At 29.8% G+C, this 25,896-nt stretch overlaps 1 protein-coding gene across 1 annotated transcript in view; it reads right to left on the bottom strand.

Moving 5' to 3' along the window:
* LOC127720129 (polyamine-transporting ATPase 13A3-like) overlaps positions 1–25,896 on the bottom strand; it is a 202,396-nt gene that overhangs the window by 126,299 nt on the left and 50,201 nt on the right. Inside the window, exons 19-21 of the mRNA XM_052226570.1 lie at positions 25,758–25,882; positions 8,165–8,343; positions 3,222–3,332 (exon numbers count right to left, since the gene is read on the bottom strand). Of these exons, the coding sequence (XP_052082530.1) occupies positions 3,222–3,332; positions 8,165–8,343; positions 25,758–25,882 (415 nt within the window). The remainder of the gene's footprint in view (positions 1–3,221; positions 3,333–8,164; positions 8,344–25,757; positions 25,883–25,896) is intronic.

Genomic DNA, 25,896 nt, shown 5'->3' with positions numbered 1-25,896 from the left:
CCCCTTACACATAACTGCAATGTGAATACAAATGCTAAAATCTAGCAAATACTGTTCCCCTTACACATAACTGCAATAGAAATACAAAGACTAAAAGCTAAGACACATAGATGGCACTGCAATTATTATATGCATGTTTTTAAATTTAGCAATAGATTTCTTGATCAACAATCATCTAAAAATAGATACAAACAAACCTGTCAACCTATGAAAACGAAAATGCAGGTCATGACCTGCATTGAAGAAGAAAATCTCAGGTCATAACGGGTACAAACTTTTTTCAGCTGAATATAAGTATTTAGGGGACATTTCTTTATATTTTAGATCGAACAGTTTCCAAAATATGTTCACATGGTTATAAGTACTAACCGAAAATAATTTAAAACTTTAATTTTATTTTTTCATTGCATAATAAGCCATTGATATATTAATGTGTTATACATTGACATTTCAAGCAAAGCCTTACCCCACCTTCATGTTTCATTCATAGTTTTGTATCCATTCTCAAGCTACTTGTTTCACAGTGTGTTTTATATTGAAATATAATAAATCAAAATTAAGCATTTAAGGGAAGTAGAGATAAAAAAAATAATTTTCAAAATAATTTTTTAATTGTTCTAAGGTAGAAAAATAAAAGAAAATAATATTCTGATATGTATTTGCATTCAATTTCTTTAAGATTTAAATTTTTACAAAAAAAAAACCATAAAACTAAGGAGTATATTGTGAAAGGTGACAAAAAAGGGAAAGTAACTCAAATTTATTGTTAAACAACTTTGAAATAGACAAATTATTTATGACCTTAAGCTAAGGTAATTAGTGTTAATTAACAGTGTGTTTGACACCAAAGCTGTCAAGTGAAGCCATGCACTTAATGGGTTACTTAATTTGACCGTTAACACACGTAGTTGAACTTCCTGTCCCGGAAGAATTACGAATTTGCCAGTATTTCAAAGGAAAATCACTTATGAAATCAGCCTAAAGGCTCAAGAACCTGGGTGAAAACTGGTCATTTTCCGAATTCTCGGGTTATTTGACGACCCAGTGGGTATTTAAAAAGTCCCTGGTATGGAGTGAAATTCTCTGGTCTCACCCGCAGGATACGGGTCAGTTGACAGGTATGCAAACACCAAGATTAGCAATAACTGCTCCCTGAAAGACAAAACTATTGAAAAAGAAAAAACAGATACACACTTATGATAGTACAATTTAAGACTTCACTGTGACACACCAAAGTGTATAAGACACAGGACTTGATATTCCAACTAGAGGCTCTAAAGAGCCTGTGTCGCTCACCTTGGTCTATGTGCATATTAAACAAAGGACACAGATGGATTCATGACAAAATTGTCTTTTGGTGATGGTGATGTGTTTGTAGATCTTACTTTACTGAACATTCTTGCTGCTTACAATTATCTCTATCTATAATGAACTTGGCCCAGTAGTTTCAGTGGAAATTATTTTGTAAAAATTTACAAAATTCATGAAAATTGTTAAAAATTGATTATAAAGGGCAATAACTCCTTAAGGGGTCAATTGAGCATTTTGGTCATGTTGACTTATTTGTAGGTCTTACTTTGCTGTACATTATTGCTGTTTACAGTTTATCTCTATCTATAATAATATTCAAGATAATAACCAAAAGCTGAAAAAAAATCTAAAAATTACCAATTCAGGGGCAGCAACCCAACAACGGGTTGCCTGAATGGTCTGAAAATTTAAGGGCAGATAGATCTTGACATAATAAACAATTTTGTTTTAAAAGATTTGCTCGAAATGCTTTGGGTTTAGATATATGAGCCAAAAACTGCATTTTACCCTAAGTACTATTATTAGCCATGTCGGCCATCTTGGTTCGCGGGCGGGGTCATCAGACACAATTTTTAAACTACATACCCTAATGATGATTGTTTACAACTTTGGTTAAATTCATTTTAGTAGTTTCAGAGAAGATTTTTGTAAACGATAACAAAAATTTACGAAAAATTGTTAAAAATTGACTATAAAAGGGCAATAACTCCTTAAGGGGTCAACTGACGATTTTGGTCATGTTGACTTATTTGTAGAATTTACTTTGCTGAACATTATTGCTGTTTACAGTTTATCTCTATCTATAACAATATTCAAGATAATAACTAAATACAGCAAAATTTCCTTAAATTACTAATTCAGGGGCAGCAACCTAACAACGGGTTGTCCGATTCATCTGAAAATTTCGGGGCAGATAGATCTTGACCTGGTAAACATTTCTACATTGTCAGATTTGCTCTCAATGCTTTGCTTTCAGAGATATAAGCAAATATCTACATTTCACCCCTATGTTCTATTTTTAGCCATGGCGGCCATCTTGGTTGGTTGGCCGGGTCACCGGACATATTTTTTTAAACTAGATACCCTAATGATGATTGTGGCCAAGTTTGGTCAAATTTGGACCAGTAGTTTCAGAGGAGAAGATTTTTGTAAAAGTTTACGGACGACGAACGACGGACGATGGACGCCAAGTGATGAGAAAAGCTCACTTGGCCCTTTGATGAGGGGGTGGGGCCATATAGTCTCCATGGAAATGAGACTTGCAAATGCTAATTAATTACCATGTAAACAAAGCAAAAGTTTCAAGGTCAATAGACCATGAGTGAGGGGTGGGACCATATAATCTTTATGGAAATGAGATGTGTCAATGCTAATACAACTGTATACCAATATTCATTGACCTACCACTAAAATCAACACCATATAGTTTTTCAAGAAAAATCTATGTATTAGAAATTAGAGATTTAATGATTCTAAGACAAATTTAAGAAGTTTTTCACTGATTTCATGTGCTTTCTAAATCAGTAATATTTCAGATGATAAAAGAGGTAAATGTAATTTTTTTTAATTTTCAGTTATAGTTCAACCAGCCAAAGTTGTATGCAAAATTTTACCAAAATCTGTGACATAGCCCATTGACTGTAACTTGACCTTAACAGGTTCATTTATGGATAGAGGATATATAGTAACAACAACAGCTCACTCTGGCACTTTTGACTAAGTGAAAACAATATACTTTAAATACAATCACAGGTCCTTTGGTCTTAAATGGATAGTTGTCTCATTGGCAATATTATAACATATATTTATATACATCATAAGTATGAGCTTCTGACAGTCATGCTAAATGGTTAATGAAAACATATGTCCAAAGGGACATAACTCATTTTTTCAAAGAAATTTTCACCAACCTTTTGAAGCAGATCATCAAAGTGTGTCCTTACAACTGACCAAGAACGGCCATCAATAGCAAAATGGAAAGTATTTCCATCATCCCTTGGTAAAATGTCTACTGTAACTTCCTGTAACGACAATTGACAGAACAGAATTAGAAAAATCTACATGATGTAATTAAGTGTTGCACCTCCATCCATACAGAATAATTTGGCAATTGTCCTTTTGAACCAAACACCTTGGTGGTGTCACGAAATAGAAGTTCCTTCATAATATGAGTTCCAAATGAAAAAAAATATTGAAAAATTGAAAAAAATTAAACATAAGTGAACCAGCGCCTGGTAAATCTTCTGTCAGTAGATTCCAATTTTGATCGTGAACTACTGCATCCTTCGAGGAACCGCCGTTGCAACCTGCGCTAATCTTGTTAGCCATCGGCACGCAGTAAAACAAACAATTATATCATTGAGGCACCAACAGGAACCGGCCTTCCTAAAATGCTATCAGGCATTCAACAGGCACAAAGAAAGTAAATTCTGATGAACCATCTCAACCAAAAACGAGTGCAAAGGAGGATAATAACTGTGATAAGATTATTTTTCACTTACAGAATTTATTGGCAATTATATGCACCAGACTTCTTATTATGAAATTCACTTTGAAGTTCCAGAAAAAACGTTAATCAAACATACTACCACCTTTACCAGATTACAAGTTTACCAGCTACTTCCGATAGTTTAATGAAGGAACACAGCATTTACTTTCAGCATAGACTAGTGATATTTTATTTTATTTTCCCTATACCTTCGGCGGTCAAACACTTTACAGTATTTCCAACGCGATTGGGAGTAGTACCTCTGGCCAAGGGAAGCCAGTCGAAATGGTACGGAATTGCCAGTAAAATGACGTCTTTATTTGGAAATAAAGACATTAATTGAACACAAAGTTTACACAGAACATAACTGACAATAATTAATTGTATAATTGGTTCCACTGTGCAAGAGTGCTAACACATGATGGCAGAATAACTTTAACAAACATTTGAAAAACAAAAACATTGTATTTTTATTTTATTTTATTTTATTTTAATAGTGTACTTCCATATATACTTACTTTCACTTTCTCTTTCAATTGCTATTTATAACGTTACTCACCATAGCAACATTGTGACGTTTAATTTTCTCAACCCGATTTTGTACCTCATCAAGATTTTATATATTGTTTTCTATCCTGATGACGGTGGCCTAGCCAGCGAAACATGTCGATCTCAATAAATTACTGGAGCATTCCTTAAAGTGTTGTTGTTACTGGACCTTCTACAGTTACAAATATTATTCACTAGTAAACATAATTCTGGATTTGAAACAAAGTTTTCAGCACAAGAGTTATTATCAAGATTTGTTCACTAACACTATCAAGAGTGAATAGTAAATCAGTATGTGAATACAACTCTTTTGGTTCTTTCACTTTATGAATTGGTTATGTATACAGTTATCTTAAACAACTACCATGACTACTCTGTTGTTAACATCATTCAGATTTACAAAGTCTAACTCAACTTTTAAGAAATGGAATGGTCTTCATATCCCTTACTACATTTCCCTCTTTAAAAATGGGAGGATCTTTTAAATGAGTTATTCCATACACTACAAACCATTGAAAGTCTGAAATGGCCTATATTTGTACTCGACTGTACTGATTTTTACTCTACCAGTCTGAATTGGTCTGAAATTTACTTGATTATACTCGACTGTAGTCTTAACCATACTTAACAGTCTGAACTTGTACTCGACCACACTCGACCAGTACTTAACCATTTTATTTACGTCTGAGCCATGCTCGACCTAGTCTGAACCATACTCGACCTAGTCTGAACCATACTCGACCAAGTCTGAACCATACTTGACCAAGTCTTAACCAACGTAGACATATTTTTTGTATCTATCTATTGTATTTCATCAATTTAGGAACTGTTTTTAACAGCTATTTCCCCTGGCTAGAAATTTGAACAACAATTTGAAATTTAAAATGTATTCAATATGCCATTGAAACCAAAATTTCACAATAAACATAATATAAATTCAACACCATATTCATCAACTCTTACATATATATATATCACCTTTAAAATTAAAATAAAACAAGCTGATCCAATAATCTCAAAACTGAATGATGACTAATATTTTCAATGTTATTCAAAATTTTTTGAATGTTTCAGATACATTTTATGGTTACTGGACAATTTTCATCGTTTACTTAAGCCTTGTATAGATTTATGGTGTCAGTTGAGTTTAGTTAATAATGCAGTGAACATTTTTTTTATTGAAATTTATTTAGAATAGTATATAAAGCAACTTAATAAATTTAAAAGATCACACCTTTGTTTTGTAAAACCAAGAATTTAATATAATCATGATAATAGAACTTCCGTAGCAATCCTTGATAACCATTTAAAAAATTCGTAAGGGTTCTGCGGAACCCAGTGTCTCGCCTACTTTTTCTGTTAATCGCAGGCTCAACAAAAATGAGGAAGTAAATCAATAAAAATATTCCTCTTGATACTATCTTTTGATTGTAAGAAGCTCCTGTCCAAGTTTGGTAAAAATCCAGGATATCTTATGAATCTAATAAATGTTTAAAAACTTTAACTGCAGACTGAATGTAATGCTAACTGGAAGAAAACAAAATTTCCTTCTAGATACTAGCATTTGATCATAAACAAGCTTCTGTCCAAGATTGGTACAAATCCAAAACAGTAAAAGAAAGTTATTAAAATTTTAAAAACTTTAACCACAGAGTGAATGTGTTGTTTCCTGGCAGAAAATCTAAGTCCATTTGAAAGTAAAAAATGGAAAAAATGGATTTATTTTTTTTACAAAATTTCCTTCTAGATACTAGCTTTTGATCATAAACAAGCTTCTGTCCAAGTTTGGAACAAATCCAAAATAGTATAAGAAAGTTATTAAAATTTAAAAACTAAAGTCGAAAGCTCGACAAAAAGGAAATGTGTTCCAAAGTTGCAGAAAAAATTTATTTCAATTAAATTTACATAACTTTTGTCAAAATTAAAGACATGGCATACAAGAAGAACTTTAATAAGGTTTAATTACCTCATTACATGTGTGTTTTACAGGTAAAAAGAAAGCCCTATTTTTCTTAAACTCGTGTATTACTTATCTAGTGAATTCAAAAAGCCTTGCGATTCAAGTTTTACAGGATGTCGCAATTTTTACTGAATGTTAGTTAGAAATTAATTCTCTCTGACCATGTGTGATCTTTTTAATGAGTTTGCCCCAAGCAGGAGGTATTACTTTATACTTTACCACTATTCAGAATTTTTTTTTTATTTATTTCTTTTAACTTTTTTATCCCTTTTTGATATATATTATATATATTATATCCCAAATTATAATAAGAATAGATATATTTCTAATATAAGATTAAACAATTTCAGTGATGATTTTTGGCTGTTGTTAACTCATTAAAAAGATGACTATATAACTATTGTATGTAACCATTAACCTATGTAGTTTTTCTTTAGGAATTTAGGAAAATTAAGTTTAAAAAAAAAAAACACATGCCAACCAAGAAGCACCTTAATAAGGTTTTATTACCCTCAGTAAAGGTGTGGTTTTTAGGTAAAAGATTTTTTTTTTAACAAAACTCTAAAACTTAAAATGAATATAATTAAATTATTATATAAGATAATTTGATTTAACTATCTCTATTTGACAAATGTGAGAATCATGTAAGGATGTAAGAATATGTTTTATATATATCTTTATTTTATTGTGGCTGTTATTATGTCAGAAAAAAAGAAATTAATCTTAACAGCTAAAATTAAAAAAAAGTAGAGGTTATTTGGTCAAGTATGGTTCAGACAGGTCAAGTATTGTTCAGACCTTTGGTCGAGTATGGTTTAGACTAAAAAAATAGGACGAGTACAGGTTGAGAATGGGTTAAGACTGTTTCAGACTGGTCGAGTAATAGTTCAGACTATTTTCAATGGCAAAGATAAGGGTCAAGTACAAATCAGTACGGTCGAGTATGTTGAAGACAGGAGTCGAGTAAAATTCAGACCAATTCAGACTGGTCGAGTAAAAATCAGTACAGTCGAGTACAGAAAAATGTGTGTGTCTGAGAACATGAATTTCTTGCTCAAGCTTTGCAATTTTTCAAGTTAAAAAGGGACATAACTCTAGAACTGTAAGTGAATTTACTGACCAAATTTACACTCTGCGCAAGCTTTGCAAATTTTGCATAACTCTAGAACTGTAAGTTAATTTACTGCCCAAATTTGCATTCTGTCTGCGTGTTGTGATCTTAGCATTATGCATGAGTTTCATAAAATTTGGATGAGACAAACTTAAGTTATAGTGCGGAAACTGAAAAATTTGCAATTTTCAATGTTAAAAAGGGGCAGAACTCTAGACTGGTAAATTACTTACTTCTTAGCACTGTGTATGAGTTTTATGAAGTTTGAATGAGAAAAACTTAAGTTAGAGTGTGGAAACGAAAATGGGACGGAGAGACAGACAGAAAGACGGATGGAGGGCGGTCAAGAGTAACACTTAATGCCTATGGAGGGGGGCATTAAAATATGGACAGTTTTTCTTAAATTTGTGTTAAAAATTAGTTCATTTACCAGATGGTAAAATCTGTAACTGTAAACCTTAGCAAGCGGTACAGGTCATTTCTTGAAGAAAAGAATGCTAAAGGGAAAATTGCATTTGTTAAATATTTTTGAACAAAATTTCAAGAGCCTAGGTGAGTGGTGGAAAACTTTACTTGCAAGGGGTAGGTAATATTACTTTGTCTGCACAAATTATTTCTCTTTCGTTAGTTTCACACATAATTACTTTTCCTATTTCTTAGTAAACACAAAGCAATTCATTTTTCAATATATCATTTCTCTAACTACCAGTATAGCCATCATTATTTATAAAGCAATCTATGATACCTCTATAGAAGAAGATCCTGTTTTAGTGGACTCCTGTTTGTATTCCTCTGCATAAACAAACTCCAAATAAGCATCAGTTTTGCCTGATTCTGGATAGCCTTGAACTAACACAATCCTCTCTTTAGGTGGAACCATACCAATCTCCCTAGCAACACTTAAAGCTGTTAACATGTTGTCTCCTAGAAAGAAGGTGTAAATGTCATATTCATAATAATAATAAGTTTGTATTGTACACGGTAATATTATTCCATGAATATTGCACAAGCTAAGGAGTTCAATAAAATTGAGAATAGAAATGGGGAATATGTCAAAGAAACAACAACCTGACCAAAGAGCAGATAACAGCCGAACAATGTATATTCAACAAGAAACAAGATTCACTAATATTCATGAACTAATGCTTTTATTGTAGAGCTAGTATGTGACACGTAAAATATTGTCTTGAATCTGACGGTTACAGTCCCATAACTCTGGGATGACATATCAAAATATCTTAAAAATCAAACGATATCTTTAATACTTTAATCAATTCAAACAATTGTGGAAATTTTCCAGTAAATCCATTGAAGCATATTCAGGTTATGGTACATGTGAAAAGTTTTCTTAAATCTGATGGTTAAAGTTCCATTACTCTGGAACGACAAACCAGAAAATTTTCAAAATCTAAAGGGAGCTTCCTTTTATCAATCTCTAAAAAAAATGTAAAGTGTGAGGATACCAATCAAAGCACACTGAAGTAAATTCTGATATGTGAAAAAAAATCTATTTTTTATGAATAAAATCACAAATCTCTGGAATGACAATAGTGAAAATCATTCAAATTGAAAGGTAGTTTACATTGATCAGTTCTAGCCATGAGATAACATCTTCAGAACAAATGGACAAAAATGTCGGTGTTTGCCCCTAAAAATTTACTTTTCGTACAGACAAACCTTTGTATAGTCCGTTTGACTTCTATAAATCTTCAGAAAATAATTCTTAAAAATTCATTTTTACAAATAAACATTTTTTTTTTCTTGATGTATGTTAATGTATGATAAATACGAACTCTGACCATGAATATTATAATTTTGGGCCAATAATAAAAAAATTCGTAAGGGTTCCGTGGAACCCAGTGTCTCGCCTACTTTTACTGTTAATCACAGGCTCAACAAAAATGAGGAAAAAAAGCAAGAAAAATATTCCTTTAGATACTATCTTTTGATTGTAAGAAGCTTCAGTCAAAGCTTGGTATAAATCCAGGGTAGTTTATGAATCTAATAAATGTTTTAAAAACTTTAATTGCAGACTGTATTTAATGTTAACTGGAAGAAAAACTAAGTCCATTTATAACTAAAATACGGATAAACAGGTACAAAATTTTAACAAAATATTCCACTAGATACTAGCTTTTGATCATAAACAAGCTTCTGTCCAAGTTTGGTACAAATCCAGGATAATTTAAGAAAGTTATTAAAATTTTAAAAACTTTAACCACAGAGTGAATGTATTGTTTCCCGGCGGAAAAACTAAGTCCATTTATAAGTAAAATACGGGAAAACAATATATTTTTTTTTAACAAATTTACTTCTGGATACTATCTTATGATCATAAACAAGCTTCTGTCCAAGTTTGGTACAGATCCAGGATAGTTTAAGAAAGTTATAAAAAAATTTTAAATTTTAACCACAGAGTGAATGTGTTGTTTCCTGGCAGAAAATCTTAGTCCATTTAAAAGTAAAATAAAGAAAAATGGATTTATTTTTTTACAAAATTTACTTCTGGGTACTATCTTATGATCATAAACAAGCTTCTGTCCAAGTTTGGTACAAACCCAGGATAGTTTAAGAAAGTTATTAAAATTTTAAAAACTTTAACCACAGAGTGAATGTAATATTTCCCGGCAGAAAAACTAAGTCCATTTATAAGTAAAATACGGAAAAAATGGAATTTTATTTTTACAAAATTTACTTCTGGATACTATCTTATGATCATAAACAAGCTTCTGTCCAAGTTTGGTAGAAATCAAGGATAGTTTAAGAAAGTTATTAAAATTTCAAAAACTTTAACCACAGAGTGAATATTTGTGGACGCCGCCGCCGACGACGACGCCGACAGAATGTAGGATAGCTATGTCTCGCTTTTTCGACTAAAGTCGAAGGCTCGACAAAAAGTTACCCATTATGTCTCTATGTTACTTCTATTTTTTTTTATATAAAATACTTGATGGAGTAAGTATAAATATTGTAACAGCCTTCCATTCAAAACAAAAACATTAGACATGTGCTTTAAACCTGTTTCATTGTACCATGTGACTTTTCTCATTTGAATAACTCTGACCATCAACAAACTTGGACTTCATTTAAGTTTTATGTCATGTGATTACTGAACTTTCTGTAAACATGATTTTGTATTTTTCATTGTTCAATTTCTATGAGTAACCTTAGTAATATTGTTTTTCTTCGTGTATGTTAATGTATGATATATACGAACTCTGACTAAGAATAAGAATATTTATTGAATCCAATTAAAGGGCCCATTTCCAAGCATATACATATACATATATATATAGTATTAATTATACAGTAATTTTTAAGATATATTACATTAAAAATAAATGATAACTATACTCCATACAAGATGGTGTTTGAAAATAAATAAAATAGAATATGAATATCATAATTTTGGACCAATAATCAAAAAAGTTACTTAAATCATTTAAATATCAAAGGACACTTTACATGTCATAAAAAATGACCATCATATAAGTTTTTTTATTAACTGGTTTTTATATGATTTTATAAATGAACTTGCATGTATCCACAACGATGTTATTTCTGGGGAAAATATTATAATCAGACGTTTTATTTTGTTTTTTATTCCTTAACAAATCTTAATTTGTGTTACTTTAATTTGATTATATATTTAAATATATCTTCTAAAAGAATATAAGCAAGCTTTTCGTGCTTAAAGCATGATGACAATATTAACCAAATGGAGAGGCTCTAAAAAGTTTTACCAATAAGTATTTACAGAATACATTTAATATTTACTTTTTTCTTGAAAAAAACACAGCTTATGACTTTCAAATATGAAAATAAAATTAGATAAAATGTAACCATAAGACCTTAATCGATGAAAAGGAGGATGTTTTTAACATTTTTTTTTAATTCTGCATTATCTCCCTTACTTATATGTAAAGAAAGGAATTAACATGCCTCAAAAAATGTCAAAAGAAACTAGAGGCTCTAAAGAGCCTGTGTCGCTCACCTTGGTCTATGTGCATATTAAACAAAGGACACAGATGGATTCATGACAAAATTGTGTTTTTGTGATGGTGATGTGTTTGTAGATCTTACTTTACTGAACATTCTTGCTGCTTACAATTATCTCTATCTATAATGAACTTGGCCCAGTAGTTACAGTGGAAAATATTTTACAAAAATGTACAAAAGTTTACAAAATTTATGAAAATTGTAAAAAAATTGACTATAAAGGGCAATAACTCCTTAAGGGGTCAATTGACAATTTTGGTAATGTTGACTTATTTGTAGATCTTACTTTGCTGTACATTATTGCTGTTTACAGTTAATCTCTATCTATAATAATATTCAAGATAATAACCAAAAGCTGCAAAATTTTCTTAAAATTACCAATTCAGGGGCAGCAACCCAACAAAGTGTTGGCTGATTGGTCTGAAAATTTCAGGGCAGATAGATCTTGACCTAATGAACAATTTTATCCTTGTCAGATTTGCTCTAAATGCTTTGGTTTCAGAGATATGAGCCAAAAACTGCATTTTACGCTATGTACTATTTTTTAGCCATGTCGGCCAGCTTGGTTCGCAGGCGGGTTCATCGTACACATTTTTTAAACTAGATACCCTAATGATGATTGTGGACAAGTTAGGTTAAATTTGTCTTAGTAGTTTCAGAGGAGAAGATTTTTGTAAAAGATTACAAAAATTTACGAAAAATGGTTAAAAATTGACTATAAAGGGCAATAACTCCTTAAGGGGTCAACTGACCATTTTGGTCAAGTTGACTTATTTGTACATCTTACTTTGCTGAACATTATTGCTGTATACAGTTTATCTCTATAATAGTATTCAAGATAATAACCAAAAACGGCAAAATTACCAATTCAGGGGCAGCAACCCAACAACGGGTTGTCAGATTCATCTGAAAATTTCAGGGCAGATAGATCTTGACCTGATAAACAATTTTACCCCCATGTCAGATTTGCTCTAAATGCTTTGGTTTCAGAGATATCAGCCAAATTCTACATTTAACCCCTATATTTTATTTTTAGCCATGGCGACCATCTTGGTTGGTTGGCCAGGTCACCAGACATATTTTTTAAACTAGATACCCCAATGATGATTGTGGCCAAGTTTGGTCAAATTTGGCCCAGTAGTTTCAGAGGAGAAGATTTTTGTAAAAGTTTACGGACGACGGACGCAGGACGCAGGACAACGGACGCCAAGTGATGAGAAAATTTCATTGGCCCTTTGGGCCAGGTGAGCTAAAAAGGATATAATTCTGAAAGTGTTCAATTGTTTTCTTGCCGTGTCAAAGCGGGGAGCTCCATTTCATTCATGGCATAATACCACAAAAAGAACTGCCCACTGTTTGAAAGTAAGTGAAAGCTTTATAAAAAAATGCTTGGATCAGAAGAAATCTTGAAGTCAAAAAGTGTGTCAACTAAAAAGAATAAAATTGATCAGTTTGACAAAGATCTGACAAAAAATACTGTGCATAATTTATTTTGGAAAAATGAATGTGTGACATTAAAAAAATTAAAACATCTTTTGGAAAAAAATCATGATATTAGTTTATCAAAATACAAATTATGGAAAACTCGGCTTTAGATATAAGAAAGTTGATAAAAACAGAAAAGGTTTAGTTGAAAGAAAAGACATTGTTAACCAACGTATACAGTACTTGCAACCTTAGGCGTTACTGTTTGACGTGAACTTGACTGATCGGTGAATGATCGGTGACGGATGTTTGACTGATCGATGACTGATCGGTGATCGATGACCCATAGAATCCGTCAGATACGTCAAAAAGGCTATGTGAGAGTTACCGTGACAACGGTCAGCGATCGATCAGTAAATTAATTGTATGCACGGATCGGACGGATACGTATATAATTAAAATTCTTATGTAAAACGAACTCCACAGTATTTACAGTCGGTAAACGCGGACCTCTACGAAGACACCTTTACTCGTTAATTATGTACCACTAAAAAACGATAAAATGTTATCATTTAAAACAAGTACTCTATTTGTTGTCGTTAGATGATGAAAATAAAAATAGTAGAACAGTGTAGATACATACAGCTTTGTTTGGATTAATTAATTTAGAGTGTTGTTTTAATTTTTGTTCTAGATAACCAATATTTCTTCTTCGGATAACATATAATGAAATGTTATTTCAAAGGCCTCAAGAAAGTTTCTTTGAAAGAAAATTAAAAAAAATAAGTATTGAAATACTTAAACTTTAATTTTTGTTGATTAAAGATGCAATCATTTCATTATTTTGTACTTTTTGTACGTCAGGATTGGCTGAATTTCAGGAAAAAGATACCAAATTTTTGTTCGAGTTGCTTAAAAATGCAAATATTTCTTCTTTTATATCAGAAATAATGCACGTCAATATCAATCAGTCATAATTAATGCATTCAGATAATTTATTTTGAATAAGATATGAATAATTTAAGGATAAATATACATACACTTTTGCTTTTATTAAATAAGAATTCAATAATTTCTCTTTTTTAATGGAAATTATTGGAACGCCTATGGTTTTTTGTACTTTTTATGGTTCAGGATTGGTTGTTTTTTATAAAATCAAAATAATATCTGAGAAAATATACTAAAATGTTGTTTGCATTGTTTAAAATTACCATTTTTTCCTCTTTTGATAAAAGATAATGCAAGTGTACTTGTAACTAGTTATTTCAAAGTTCTCCAATAAGATTTTTTTTGTAAGAATTTTGATAATGTAAGGAGAATTTTACTTACAATTTTGTTTTGTGTTGAATAAAATTAAATAATTTCATTATTTTGATAGAAATTATGAACCGTCATTTGATTTTGGTACATTTTGTACATCAGGATTGGTTGTTTTTCATAAAATATGCTGAATTTCATGGAAAAATATACTAAATTTTTGTTCGCGTTGCTTAAATATGCAAATATTTCTTCTTTTATATCAGAAATAATGCAACTTCAATTGCAATCAGTCATAGTTAATGCATTCAGATAATTACTTTTGTATAAAATATGAATTAATTTCTCTTTTCTAATGGAAATTATTGAAACGCCTATGGTTTTTTGTACTTTTTATGGTTCAGGATTGGTTGTTTTTTATAAAATCAAAATAATATCTGAGAAAAGATACTAAAATGTTGTTCGCATTGATTAAAATAACCAATTTTTCTTCTTTCGATAAAAAATAATGCAATGTTATTTGTAACTTGCTATTTCAAAGTTCTCCAATAAGATTTTTTTTGTAAGAATTTTGATAATGTAAGGAGAATTTTACTGAAACTTTTGTTTTGTGTTGAATACAAATTAAATAATTTCTTTATTTTGATAGAAATTATGAACCGTCATTTGATTTCGGTACATTTTGTACATCAGGATTGGTTGTTTTCATAAAATATGCTGAATTTCAGGGAAAAGATACTAAATTTTTCATTGCGTTGCTTAAATATGCAAATATTACTTCTTTTGTATCAGAAATAATGCAACTTCAATTGCAATCAGTCATAGTTAATGCATTCAGATAATTACTTTTGTATAAGATATGAATAATTTAAGGATAAATATACATAAACTTTTGTTTTTGTTAAATAAGAGTTCAATTATTTCTCTATTTTAATGGAAATTATTGACCTCCTATGGTTTTTTGTACTTTTTATGGTTCAGGATTGGTTGTTTTTTATAAAATCAAAATAATATCTGCGAATATATACTTAAATGTTGTTTGCATTGATTAAAATTACCAATTTTTCTTTTCTTCTTTTGATAAAAAAATATGCAATGTTATTTGTAACTAGTTATTTCAAAGTCTGCCAATAAGATTTAGTTTTTTTGTGAGAATTTTGATAATGTAAGGAGAATAATACTTAAACTTTTGTTTTGTGTTGAATACGAATGCAATAATTTCTTTATTTTGACAGAAATTATGAACCGTCATTTGATTTAGGTACTTTTTGTACATCATGATTGGTTGTTTTTCATAAAATATGCTGAATTTCAAGGAAAAGATACTAAATTTTTGTTAGCTTTGCTTAAAAATGCAAATATTTCTTCTTTTATATCAGAAAAAATGAAACGTCAATTGAAATCAGTCATTATAAATGCCTTTAGATAAGTAATTTTGTATAAAATGTGAATCATTGAAGAATATATGCATAAACTTTTGTTTTTGTTAGATAAGAATGCAATCATTTCTTTATTTTGATAGAAATTATGAACCGTCATTTGATTTCGGTACATTTTGTACATCAGGATTGGTTGTTTTTCATAAAATAGGCTGAATTTCAGGGAAAAGATACTAAATTTTTGTTTGCATCACTTAAATATGCAAATATTTCTTCTTTTATATCAGAAATAATTCAATGTCAATTGCAATCAGTCATAAGTAATGCATTCAGATAAGTACTTTTATATAAGATATGAATAATTGAAGGATAAATATGCATAAAATTTTGTTTTTGTTAGAGAAGAAAGCAAGAATTTTTTAATTTTGATAGAAATTATGAACCATCATTTGATTTTGGTTCTTTTTGTACATCAGGATTGGTTGTTTTTCATAAAATAGACTGAATTTCAGGAAAAAGATACTAAATTTTTGTTCTTGTTGCTTGAAAATGCAATTATTTCTTCTTTTATATCAGAAATAATTCAACGTCAATTGCAATCAGTCATAAGTAATGCATTCAGATAAGTACTTTTATATAAGATATGAATAATTTAAGGCTAAATATACATAAACTTTTGTTTTTGTTTGATAAAAATTCAATAATTTCTCTATTTCAATTTAAATTATTGACAACCTATGGCTTTTTGTACTTTTTATGGTTTAGGATTTGTTGTTTTTTATAAAATCAAAATAATATCTGAGAAAATATACTAAAATGTTGTTCGCATTGATTAAAATTACCAATTTTTCTTCTTTTGATAAAAAATAATGCAATGTTATTTGTAACTTGTTATTTCAAAGTCCTCCAATAAGATTTTTTTTGTAAGAATTTTGATAATGTAAGGAGAATAATACTTAAACTTTTGTTTTGTGTTGAATACGAATGCAATAATGTCTTTATATTGATAGAAATTATGAACCGTCATTTGATTTCGGTAGATTTTGTATATCAGGATTGGTTATTTTTCATAAAATATGCTGAATTTCAGGGAAAAGATACTAAATTTTTGTAAGCATTGCTTAAATATGTAAATATTTCTTCTTTTATATCAGAAATAATGCAACTTCAATTGCAATCAGTCATTATAAATGCCTTTAGATAAGTAATTTTGTATAAAATGTGAATCATTGAAGGATAAATATGCATAAACTTTTGTTTTTGTTAGATAAGAATGCAATTATTTCTTTATTTTGATAGAAATTATGAACTGTCATTTGATTTTGGTTCTTTTTGTACATAAGGATAAGTTTTTTTTTCATAAAATATGCTGAATTTCAGGGAAAAGATACTAAATTTGTGTTCGCGTTGCTTAAAAATGCAAATATTTCTTCTTTTATATCAGAAATAATTCAGCGTCAATTGCAATCAGTCATAAGTAATGCATTCAGATAAGTACTTTTATATAAGATATGAATAATTTAAGGATAAATATACATAAACTTTTGTTTTTTTTAAATAAGAATTCAATAATTTCTCTTTTTTATGGTTCAGAATTTGTTGTATTTCATAAAATATGTTGAAGTTAAGGGAAAAGATTCTAAATGTAATGTTCACATTGCTTAAAAATACAAATATTTCATCTTTTATATCAGAAATAATGCAACGTCAATTGCTATCAGTCATTATAAATGCCTTTATATAAGTATTTTTTAATAAAATGTGAATAAATGAAGGATAAATATGCATAAACTTTTGTTTTTGTTGAACAAGAATGCAATAATTTCTTTATTTGAATGAAAATCATTGACTGTCATTAGATGTTTGTACTTTTCATAGTTTAGTATTGGTTGTTTTTCATAAAAGTAAAAGAAGATCATAGAAAATATCCTTAAATGTTGTTCGCATTGTTTAAAATTACCAATTTCTCTTGTTTTGTTAAAAAAAAATTCAATGTTATTTGTAACTAGTTATTTCAAAGGCTTCAAGATTATTTCTTTTATAAGAATTTTAACATTGTAAGTAGAATAAGGCTTAAACTTTTGTTGGTGTTGAAAATGAATGCAATAATATCTTCATTTTGATAGAAATAATGAATCACCATTTGATTTCAGTACTTTTTGTACATCAGAATTGGTTGCATTTCATAAAATATGTTGAATTGAAGGGATCAGATACTAAATTTAATATTCCCATTGCATAAAAATACAAATATTTCTTCTTTTATATCAGATATAGTGCAATGCAATTGCTATCAGTCATTATAAATGCCTTTAGATAAGTAATTTTTAATAAAATGTAAATAAAGAAGGATAGATATGCATAAACTTTTGTTTTTGTTGAAATAGAATGCAATAATTCCTTTATTTGAATGGAAATTATTGACCGTCATTGGATTTTTGTACTTTTTAAAGCTTAGGATTGATTATTTTTTATTAAGTTGAAAGACTATCAGAAAAAATATACTATAATGTTGTTCTCGTTGTTTAAAATTACCAATATTTTTTTATTTTTAAGAGAATTTGCAGCATTTTTATTTTTATTTGTGATTTGTTATTTCAGAGACATGTATTTATATGTCTCTGGTTATTTTAATGGCCTCGAGATAAGTTTGTTTAAAGAAGTTTAAGATTATAAGGATAAAATACTTAAAAATATTTAAAAATAATACATCGAAATTTGCAATAAATGATCATTTCATTTTATTTTTAAGAGCATTTTCGGAAAATAATAAAATCACTGAAAATCGCGATCAACACCGTTTTAGAAATGTCCGGGTTTGAAAAAATATAACCTAAATTAAAACGAAAATGGCCATTCTTTAATAGTAATATTTAAATTTAGTTTTATATGCATATTTCTTTTCTTTTTAAATTCTTAAAACTGTGCAAAATATTTAATAAAAAAAGACGTTGATCATTTGTACTTGAATGTTTCGTATTTTCCATGTCGCCATTTTAATTAAATGAAACGAAACTAAGATTTCGTAATTTGTATTAGTTTATCATGTGACGTAGTAGAGTTCAATCCGTCAGAAAGGTCGATCGGTCCTATCCGTCCGATCCGTCCGATCAGTCAAAAACTTTTACTATAAGTCTGACGGATTGGTGACGTGAGTTTGACGCGAACTTGACTGATCGGTGACTGATCGATGACCGCTGATTGATCGCTAAAACAGTAACGCCTAAGGTTGCAAGTACTGTACAATATCTAAGAACAAAACGTGAAGACGGTTATACTTTCGTTTATTTAGATGAAACTTGGGTTGATACCAACCACACTACTTGTCATCAATGGACTAGTTCAGACAAATGCAAAATACAGAAAAATTCCCCTAGGTAAAGGCCAAAGATTCGTTTGTATGCTGGATGTGAAAATGGTTTTTTTAAAAGGATGTGATCTAGTTTTTAAAGGTATCAGTACGGACGGACGCGATTATCATACAGAAATGAAGAGTATTTGAACAATGGATTGAAAAACAATTAGTTCCAGCTTTGCCAAAAAAAAGTCTGATAGTAATGGACAATGCGTCATATCATAGTGTGCATGTCGAGGGTACAAAACCTCCCACATCTAATTCAAGAAGAGGTGACATGGTTGACTGTCTGAATAAACTTGGTGTTGAGTTTGACATGAAAAAAACGAAACCTAATTAAGATATATGAAATTATTAAATCCAAAAAAATTGACCCTGTATACAAGGTTGACGAATTTTTGAAAAAGAAAGGACATAAAGTTCTAAGACTCCCAACTTATCACTGTGAGTTTTACCCTATAAAACTTATTTGGGGAAATTAAAAGGGATTTATTGGTCAGGAAAACTCTACTTTTAAACTAAATGATTTGAAATCGTTGATTCAAAAAGGGTTTGAACAGATCAATAGCACAACGTGGTTAAATTCATGCAATCATATAAAAAACAACATTGAACCAAGATATTGGCAAAAGGATGATATACAGGATGAAATTCAAAAAAGTATTATTCATATTGAATTAGACACTGAAATTGAGAGTGACAGTGAGAATGAAAGTTCAAGTGATGGAGATGAGACTGAAGATTTTGAATGGCCTTAATAATAAATTTGATGTGAGTACTTTGTGTTTGCTTTTCCTAATTTTAATCTAAATTTGTAGATAAAACTTTTCATAAACATATGAAGGTATAAATACCAAAAAAATATGCTTTATATTATTCATTTTCACAAAATTTAATTTCTAAACTGAATTTTGCATAAATCTACTTTGTAGTTTTTAAAAATGTAATACTAGCAATGTCCAGTGGAAAATATTAATAAGGTTACTCATAAAAATTGAACAATGAAAAATACAAAATCATGTATACAGAAAGTTCAGTATTTTTGGTTATTTTGGTTTATTGGTAAAACTTTTTTGTAGATACATGCAAGTTCATTTATCAAATCATACAAATTACTGTATAATTAATACTATATATATATGTATATGCTTGGAAATGGGCCCTTTAATTGGATTCAATAAATATTCTTATTCTTAGTCAGAGTTCGTATATATCATACATTAACATACACGAAGAAAAACAATATTACTAAGGTTACTCATAGAAATTGAACAATGAAAAATACAAAATCATGTTTACAGAAAGTTCAGTAATCACATGACATAAAACTTGAATAAAATCCAAGTTTGTTGATGGTCAGAGTTATTCAAATGAGAAAAGTCATATGGTACAATGAAACAGGTTTAAAGCACATGTCTAATGTTTTTGTTTTGAATGGAAGGCTGTTACAATATTTATACTTACTCCATCAAGTATTTTATATAAAAAAAAATAGAAGTAACATAGAGACCTAATGGGTAACTATTTTGATTATTGGCCCAAAATTATGATATTTATAGTCAGAGTTCGTATATATCATACATTAACATACATCAAGAAAAAAAATGTTTTTTTGTAAAAATGAATTTTTAAGAATTATTTTCTGAAGATTTATAGAAGTCAAATGGACTATAGTTAGAAATTTTTAATGCCAAGCATCCACTAGAAATATAAAAGTAAAATACATTTAGTGTTTCAGAAAGATAAAAAAAAATTGGATTTTGATGGGCATTTTATGTTCATTCCTGCAGAAGGTGTAAATATAAACTAATTGTGTAAAATCTTTGAGATGCCGGGGCCCTCTCAGTTAACAATTGTTTTGAATTGTATTGATTGATATGGACAATAGGACAATTGATATCTACACAACAATAGGTGATCTAAAGGGTGTAACTTAGTAGACAGTATCAAATGCAACTCAGGTATTTGTTTATTTAGCATCATCTGTAGTGATGAAAAAAAAAATGCCCATCAAAATCCAAAAAATACTTAATTTTTCAGAAACACAAAATGCATTAAGTTTTGAATACATATATAGTGGGTGCTAGGCCTTAAAACTTTTCCAACTACGCTGGTCTGTCTGTACTAGAGTATTTTTGGAAACTAAAACACATCCATTTTTTGTCTATTTGTTATGATGAACCTTAAAGGATTTTGTTTGTCCCCACACATCACACAGCAGGGGATTTAATGTCAGTTTGAATTTACATTTTTTAGGGGAGTTATGGGAATTTGACCATTTTTTTTAGTATTGCAACAATGGCACCTTGTGCACGCAGCTCCTCTTAGTCCATTTTACAGAAAGCTCTCATACTTAGTAGGATTATTTGCAATTATGTGTAGTTGACCATAAAGCCATTATGATTTTACCCTTTTAACTGGAGTTCAGGACTTTTACATTTTGTCAGAGTATTGTAACATTAACATCTTTTGAACACAAATCCTTACAGACCTTTTGGGAGGAAGGTCTCATACTTGCTAAGAATTGTTTCCCCATGTGTAGTTGACTGTATTATACCGTCATTTTGATTTGGCAATTTTTATGGTAGTTATGGAACTTTGACTATTTTTTTTAGTATTGTAACAGTGACACCTTGTAAAAACTCTGAGAATTGTTGGCCATCATGTGTTGTTGACCATATTATACCGTCATTTTATAATTTTTATAGAGTTATGGGACTTTTACCATTATTTTACTATTCCAAAATGTGGAAAAAATGAGAAAAAAAAACTGTAGGAGGAATTGAATACAGAATTTAGGCATCCACTTTAACCTGCCTGTCTGCCACTCAGCCCAATATCACCATACTATAAGGCGGTTTTGGACTTAATCCAACACAGCCAAATATCAATAAGAAGAGAAGATATTCCTTAATAGTTTTCCTCCAATTTATCCAAAACAATAGATGCCAAGTGAAAATTGTTTATTTCTCAAATTTCTACAAAACAATGGATGCCAAGTGAAATTTTTGTTTTCTTCAATACATGTAATTTAAAATAACTGATGCCAAGTGAAATTTATGTTTTCTTCAATAAATGTAATCTAAAATAACTGATGCCAAGTGAAATTTATGTTTTCCTCAATACATGTAATCTAAAACAACTGATGCCAAGGTGAAATTTATGTTTTCTTCAATACATGTAATCTAGAACAACTGATGCCAAGTGAAAATTATGTTTTCTTCAAACATATCCAAAACAAATGATGCCAAGTTAAACAAAAAATTGATTTAAATAGCTGCGTTTACACCTTAATATGTATTCTGAGTTACACTCGTCATAATGTAGTGAATAAATTGAAATTAGAAAAAAACATGTTTAGGTCATGCCCCAACAGAAAATCAATAAATATTACAGTACAATGTACTCTAAGCACAAACACATAAGATCACTGTGAAATAGACATCTACAAGTAGGGCAGGAGCAAACTGTCAGTTATACCAAACCAGTTTGACTAGATGTACAAGTTACCAAACAATATGAGTGATATATCCTTGACCTGCATAATGTTTGGTCATTTTGAAATTTGCAACTGTGGTAAAAAAAACACTTTAAAAAATTTATTGTTTATGTGAATAGAATTTGATTTTCATATAGATGATAGTTCCCAATGAAAATTGAAACAAATATATATAGCAAATTCATTTTAGGTAAATGTAAAATATAAAAATGAAAATAATAAACCAGGAAAACAAGCATTCTGAGAGTATTGCATGGCAATACATAGTCCCCTACCGGGTGAAAATTCATTATACTGGAACAAAAAGCTAACTTGTTCTATAACTTGTCATGGTGTAAACAAAAAGAAAATATCAAGTCAATATCTTCAAGCGTGACTAAAAACAGTGTGGAAAACTGATTAAATGAGTGAATTTTCAAGTCCAAGGACCATAACTCTGCACAAAATTTTCAGACTGAAACAAAATTTCGAATTTTATCTGTATAACTTGTCATGATAAAACTATATACCAATTGTCAATCAATATCTTCAAGCATGATGAAAAAAGTGTGTAAAACACTTTAACATTAGATATGATTAATAATTCTCTAAATAAAGGCAACAGTAATATACCGCTGTTCGAAACTCATAAATCACTTGAGAAAAAAACAAATCTGGGTTACAAACTAAAACTGAGGGAAACGCATCAAATATAAGAGGAGAACAACGACACAACAAAAACTCAACATTAAAATGTAACACACACAGAAACGAACTATAATATAACAATGGCCATTTTCCTGACTTGGTACAGGACATTTTAAGAAAAAAATGGTGGGTTGAACCTGATTTTGTGGCATGCCAAACCTCCCGCTTGAATGGCTAAAATTAGATATGATGTAATACAGTGTATATCTATTTTCAAATTATAATCAAATATAATTAATAGTTCCAAATATTTTTTCTTTTATTTGTCACAAACTAATATAGATTTGTAACTTATCTATAAAATGTCAACAATTTTTATCTACACAATGTTATGTAATATATACATTAATAAAAATAGATTATTATCTAATTAAAGGATTTCACTTCATAATTTTTTATATATATATATATATATAGCATTCAGAAAATTAGTTTATACAAAATAACAAACAACCTGCCAAAAAATTCTTCAAATAATTTACCAAAGAATGGCTTTTAAAAAATGAGTTATCTCCCTTTGTACAAAATTTGGTTTAACATAGTACTCCAACATTAGATATGGTCCAGAGTTATGGTCCATAACTCTGGACTAAATCATCAGACCGGAACAAAATTGATCTATAACTTGTCATGGCAAAACTATATACCAAATATCAAATCAATATCTTCAAGAACGAAGAAAAAAAGTGTGGAAAGCTGATTTGCCGGACTGACGGATGGACAGACCGACAGACGGACAGACAGACGGACAGAGTGCAAACCTAAAGTCCCCTTCGACTTCGTCGGTAGGGGACTAATAAAAATGATATATACGGAATCTCTAACAGGTACCCTGATTATCATGATCCTAAACAGAAAATACATTAAATGTCGTAATTTGGGGATAATTCATTTCCTTTGAAGGTGCATTTTTTCCTTCATTTTAATGCCAAAGTCTTTTGGAATGTGTTTAAAATAAAGCATTGCCTAAAATGTTTTTTTTATCAGTAAGGGGGATGACCATTTGATTATCTGGGTGAATGAGGAATTGGCAAGTGGATTTATATAATGTGCTTACATTTATTTTCAATCATTCTACAACCAATCAGCCCCTCTAATTATTAAAATGGTTTAGTCGTCCCTAATTAGTTTAATAAATGCCTCTCAACTTTACCCAAATTAATCAGTTAATAAATCTAAAAAATAGTTTTTTCTTACATAAATTTCCTATGACTATTTTCATGCTTTGATTAGTCAACAAATATATGAATGTATTGTTTTCTAGCAATTTAATAAAGGTATAAATTATAGTTCCCAATGATAATACACAGTAAATCCCTTACAGTGTCAGTATATGAAATAATAACACTATAAGGGGGCGACTATTTAATGTTGAGGGGGGGATAATTCATTTTATCATTTATGCATTTCATCATGCATTTTATAACATTAACTTCATAACATAATTACTATCTGGATAGCTAATGGTTCATTAAAACCTTTTTGGCAATAATAGTCATGTTTACACCTCAACCTTGAAGTGTATTGTGAAATAAACATACTCCTGGTTTTATTTGATGATGTCCACTCATTTGCACTCGCTTAAATCATCTATTGTTTGCACCTCTTTTGTCCATATTTCAATCAATACAACAATACCTGAGGGGAACATCTCAAAGATTCTTTTCAACCTAGATTATTGATTGTTTTCTTATTCATAGAAAAAACAATATTGTGTTGCTTCAATCCCATGAAAACCTCTTTTATCAATAAGGTGTGGACCATTTGATATTCTGGGGGATGGGATGGCAGGAGGGATTTTTGTTGTTGTTTCCATTACTATCAAGCCCTTCACCATATATCAGTTAATTTACTTTACAATCCTTAAAACCAACATTTTCATTAGACAATGACACAAGGACCTGGATGGGGTTTTTTAATATCTGTATTCTTTAAATTTTTAGGGCATTTTTCTTAAGCTTTAAAAATAACTCTCATTCTGTAAAATTCTCATGAAAATGATTTTACTATTCAATCTTTCTGTTACAAGATTATTTATTAATTCTGTACATGGTCATTTATTTTATCAGTATTGCATTACCTAATTCTTTTATTTTGCACAGTTATTCTTTATACTTTTGCACCCCATTATTCTCTATTCTTTATTTTGTTGTTCATTTTCTCTATTCAATATTTTTTTTATTGCTATTATTCTCTATTCTGTAAACCCCATTCAGACCCTCATAGGTAAATTTCTATTGTATGAATGGGATAAACTGACCTTTCAATTCTCAAGGCTAAATATGTATTTTCTAGGCTAAATACAAACTTAGTTGTCAAGGTAGAATTGTAATCTGACTGATACTGGTGAAACTCAAGTCACTTTAAGCAAATTTTAGTAATTGTATGAAATGTTGACGTACAGTTGGACTACTGCATACCATAATACAAAGTGATACAGGGTACATTATTCTTTCGGTGTTTTGTAACATCTAAATGTTAAGAAATTCAAGTAAATATAAGATATTCATTAAATCTCTACTTTTTTATCTCAAAAGAGCAGTATTCTCTCGGGAAAGTAATTTAACCAATGTTACAAACCTATGAGAACCAACAGCAAAGAACATTGCCTATTGATATTTCCAAACATTATTGTCATCTAAATGTTCCAGAAATTTGATGTACAAAAATACAGTTGCGTTATTATTTCACAATGTACCTATGTACAAACTTGCCTATTGTAAGTCATATAACTTACCTGTAACCATAACAGTTCTAATGTTGGCCTGCCTTAGCTGTGTTATGACAGGTGTAGTTTCAGGTTTTACCCGATTTTCGGTTACCAAAAATCCAAGAAAGGTTAATCCCTTCTCAACTTGTTCCCTGTTAATTGAAGT

The sequence above is a fragment of the Mytilus californianus genome, unplaced genomic scaffold, assembly GCF_021869535.1.
Source record: "Mytilus californianus isolate M0D057914Y unplaced genomic scaffold, xbMytCali1.0.p SCAF_11, whole genome shotgun sequence".
In the NCBI taxonomy this organism is placed as follows: Eukaryota; Metazoa; Mollusca; class Bivalvia; order Mytilida; family Mytilidae; genus Mytilus; species Mytilus californianus.
Note: the sequence above shows the minus strand (reverse complement) of the source record. Positions and strands in the feature narration are given on the sequence as shown.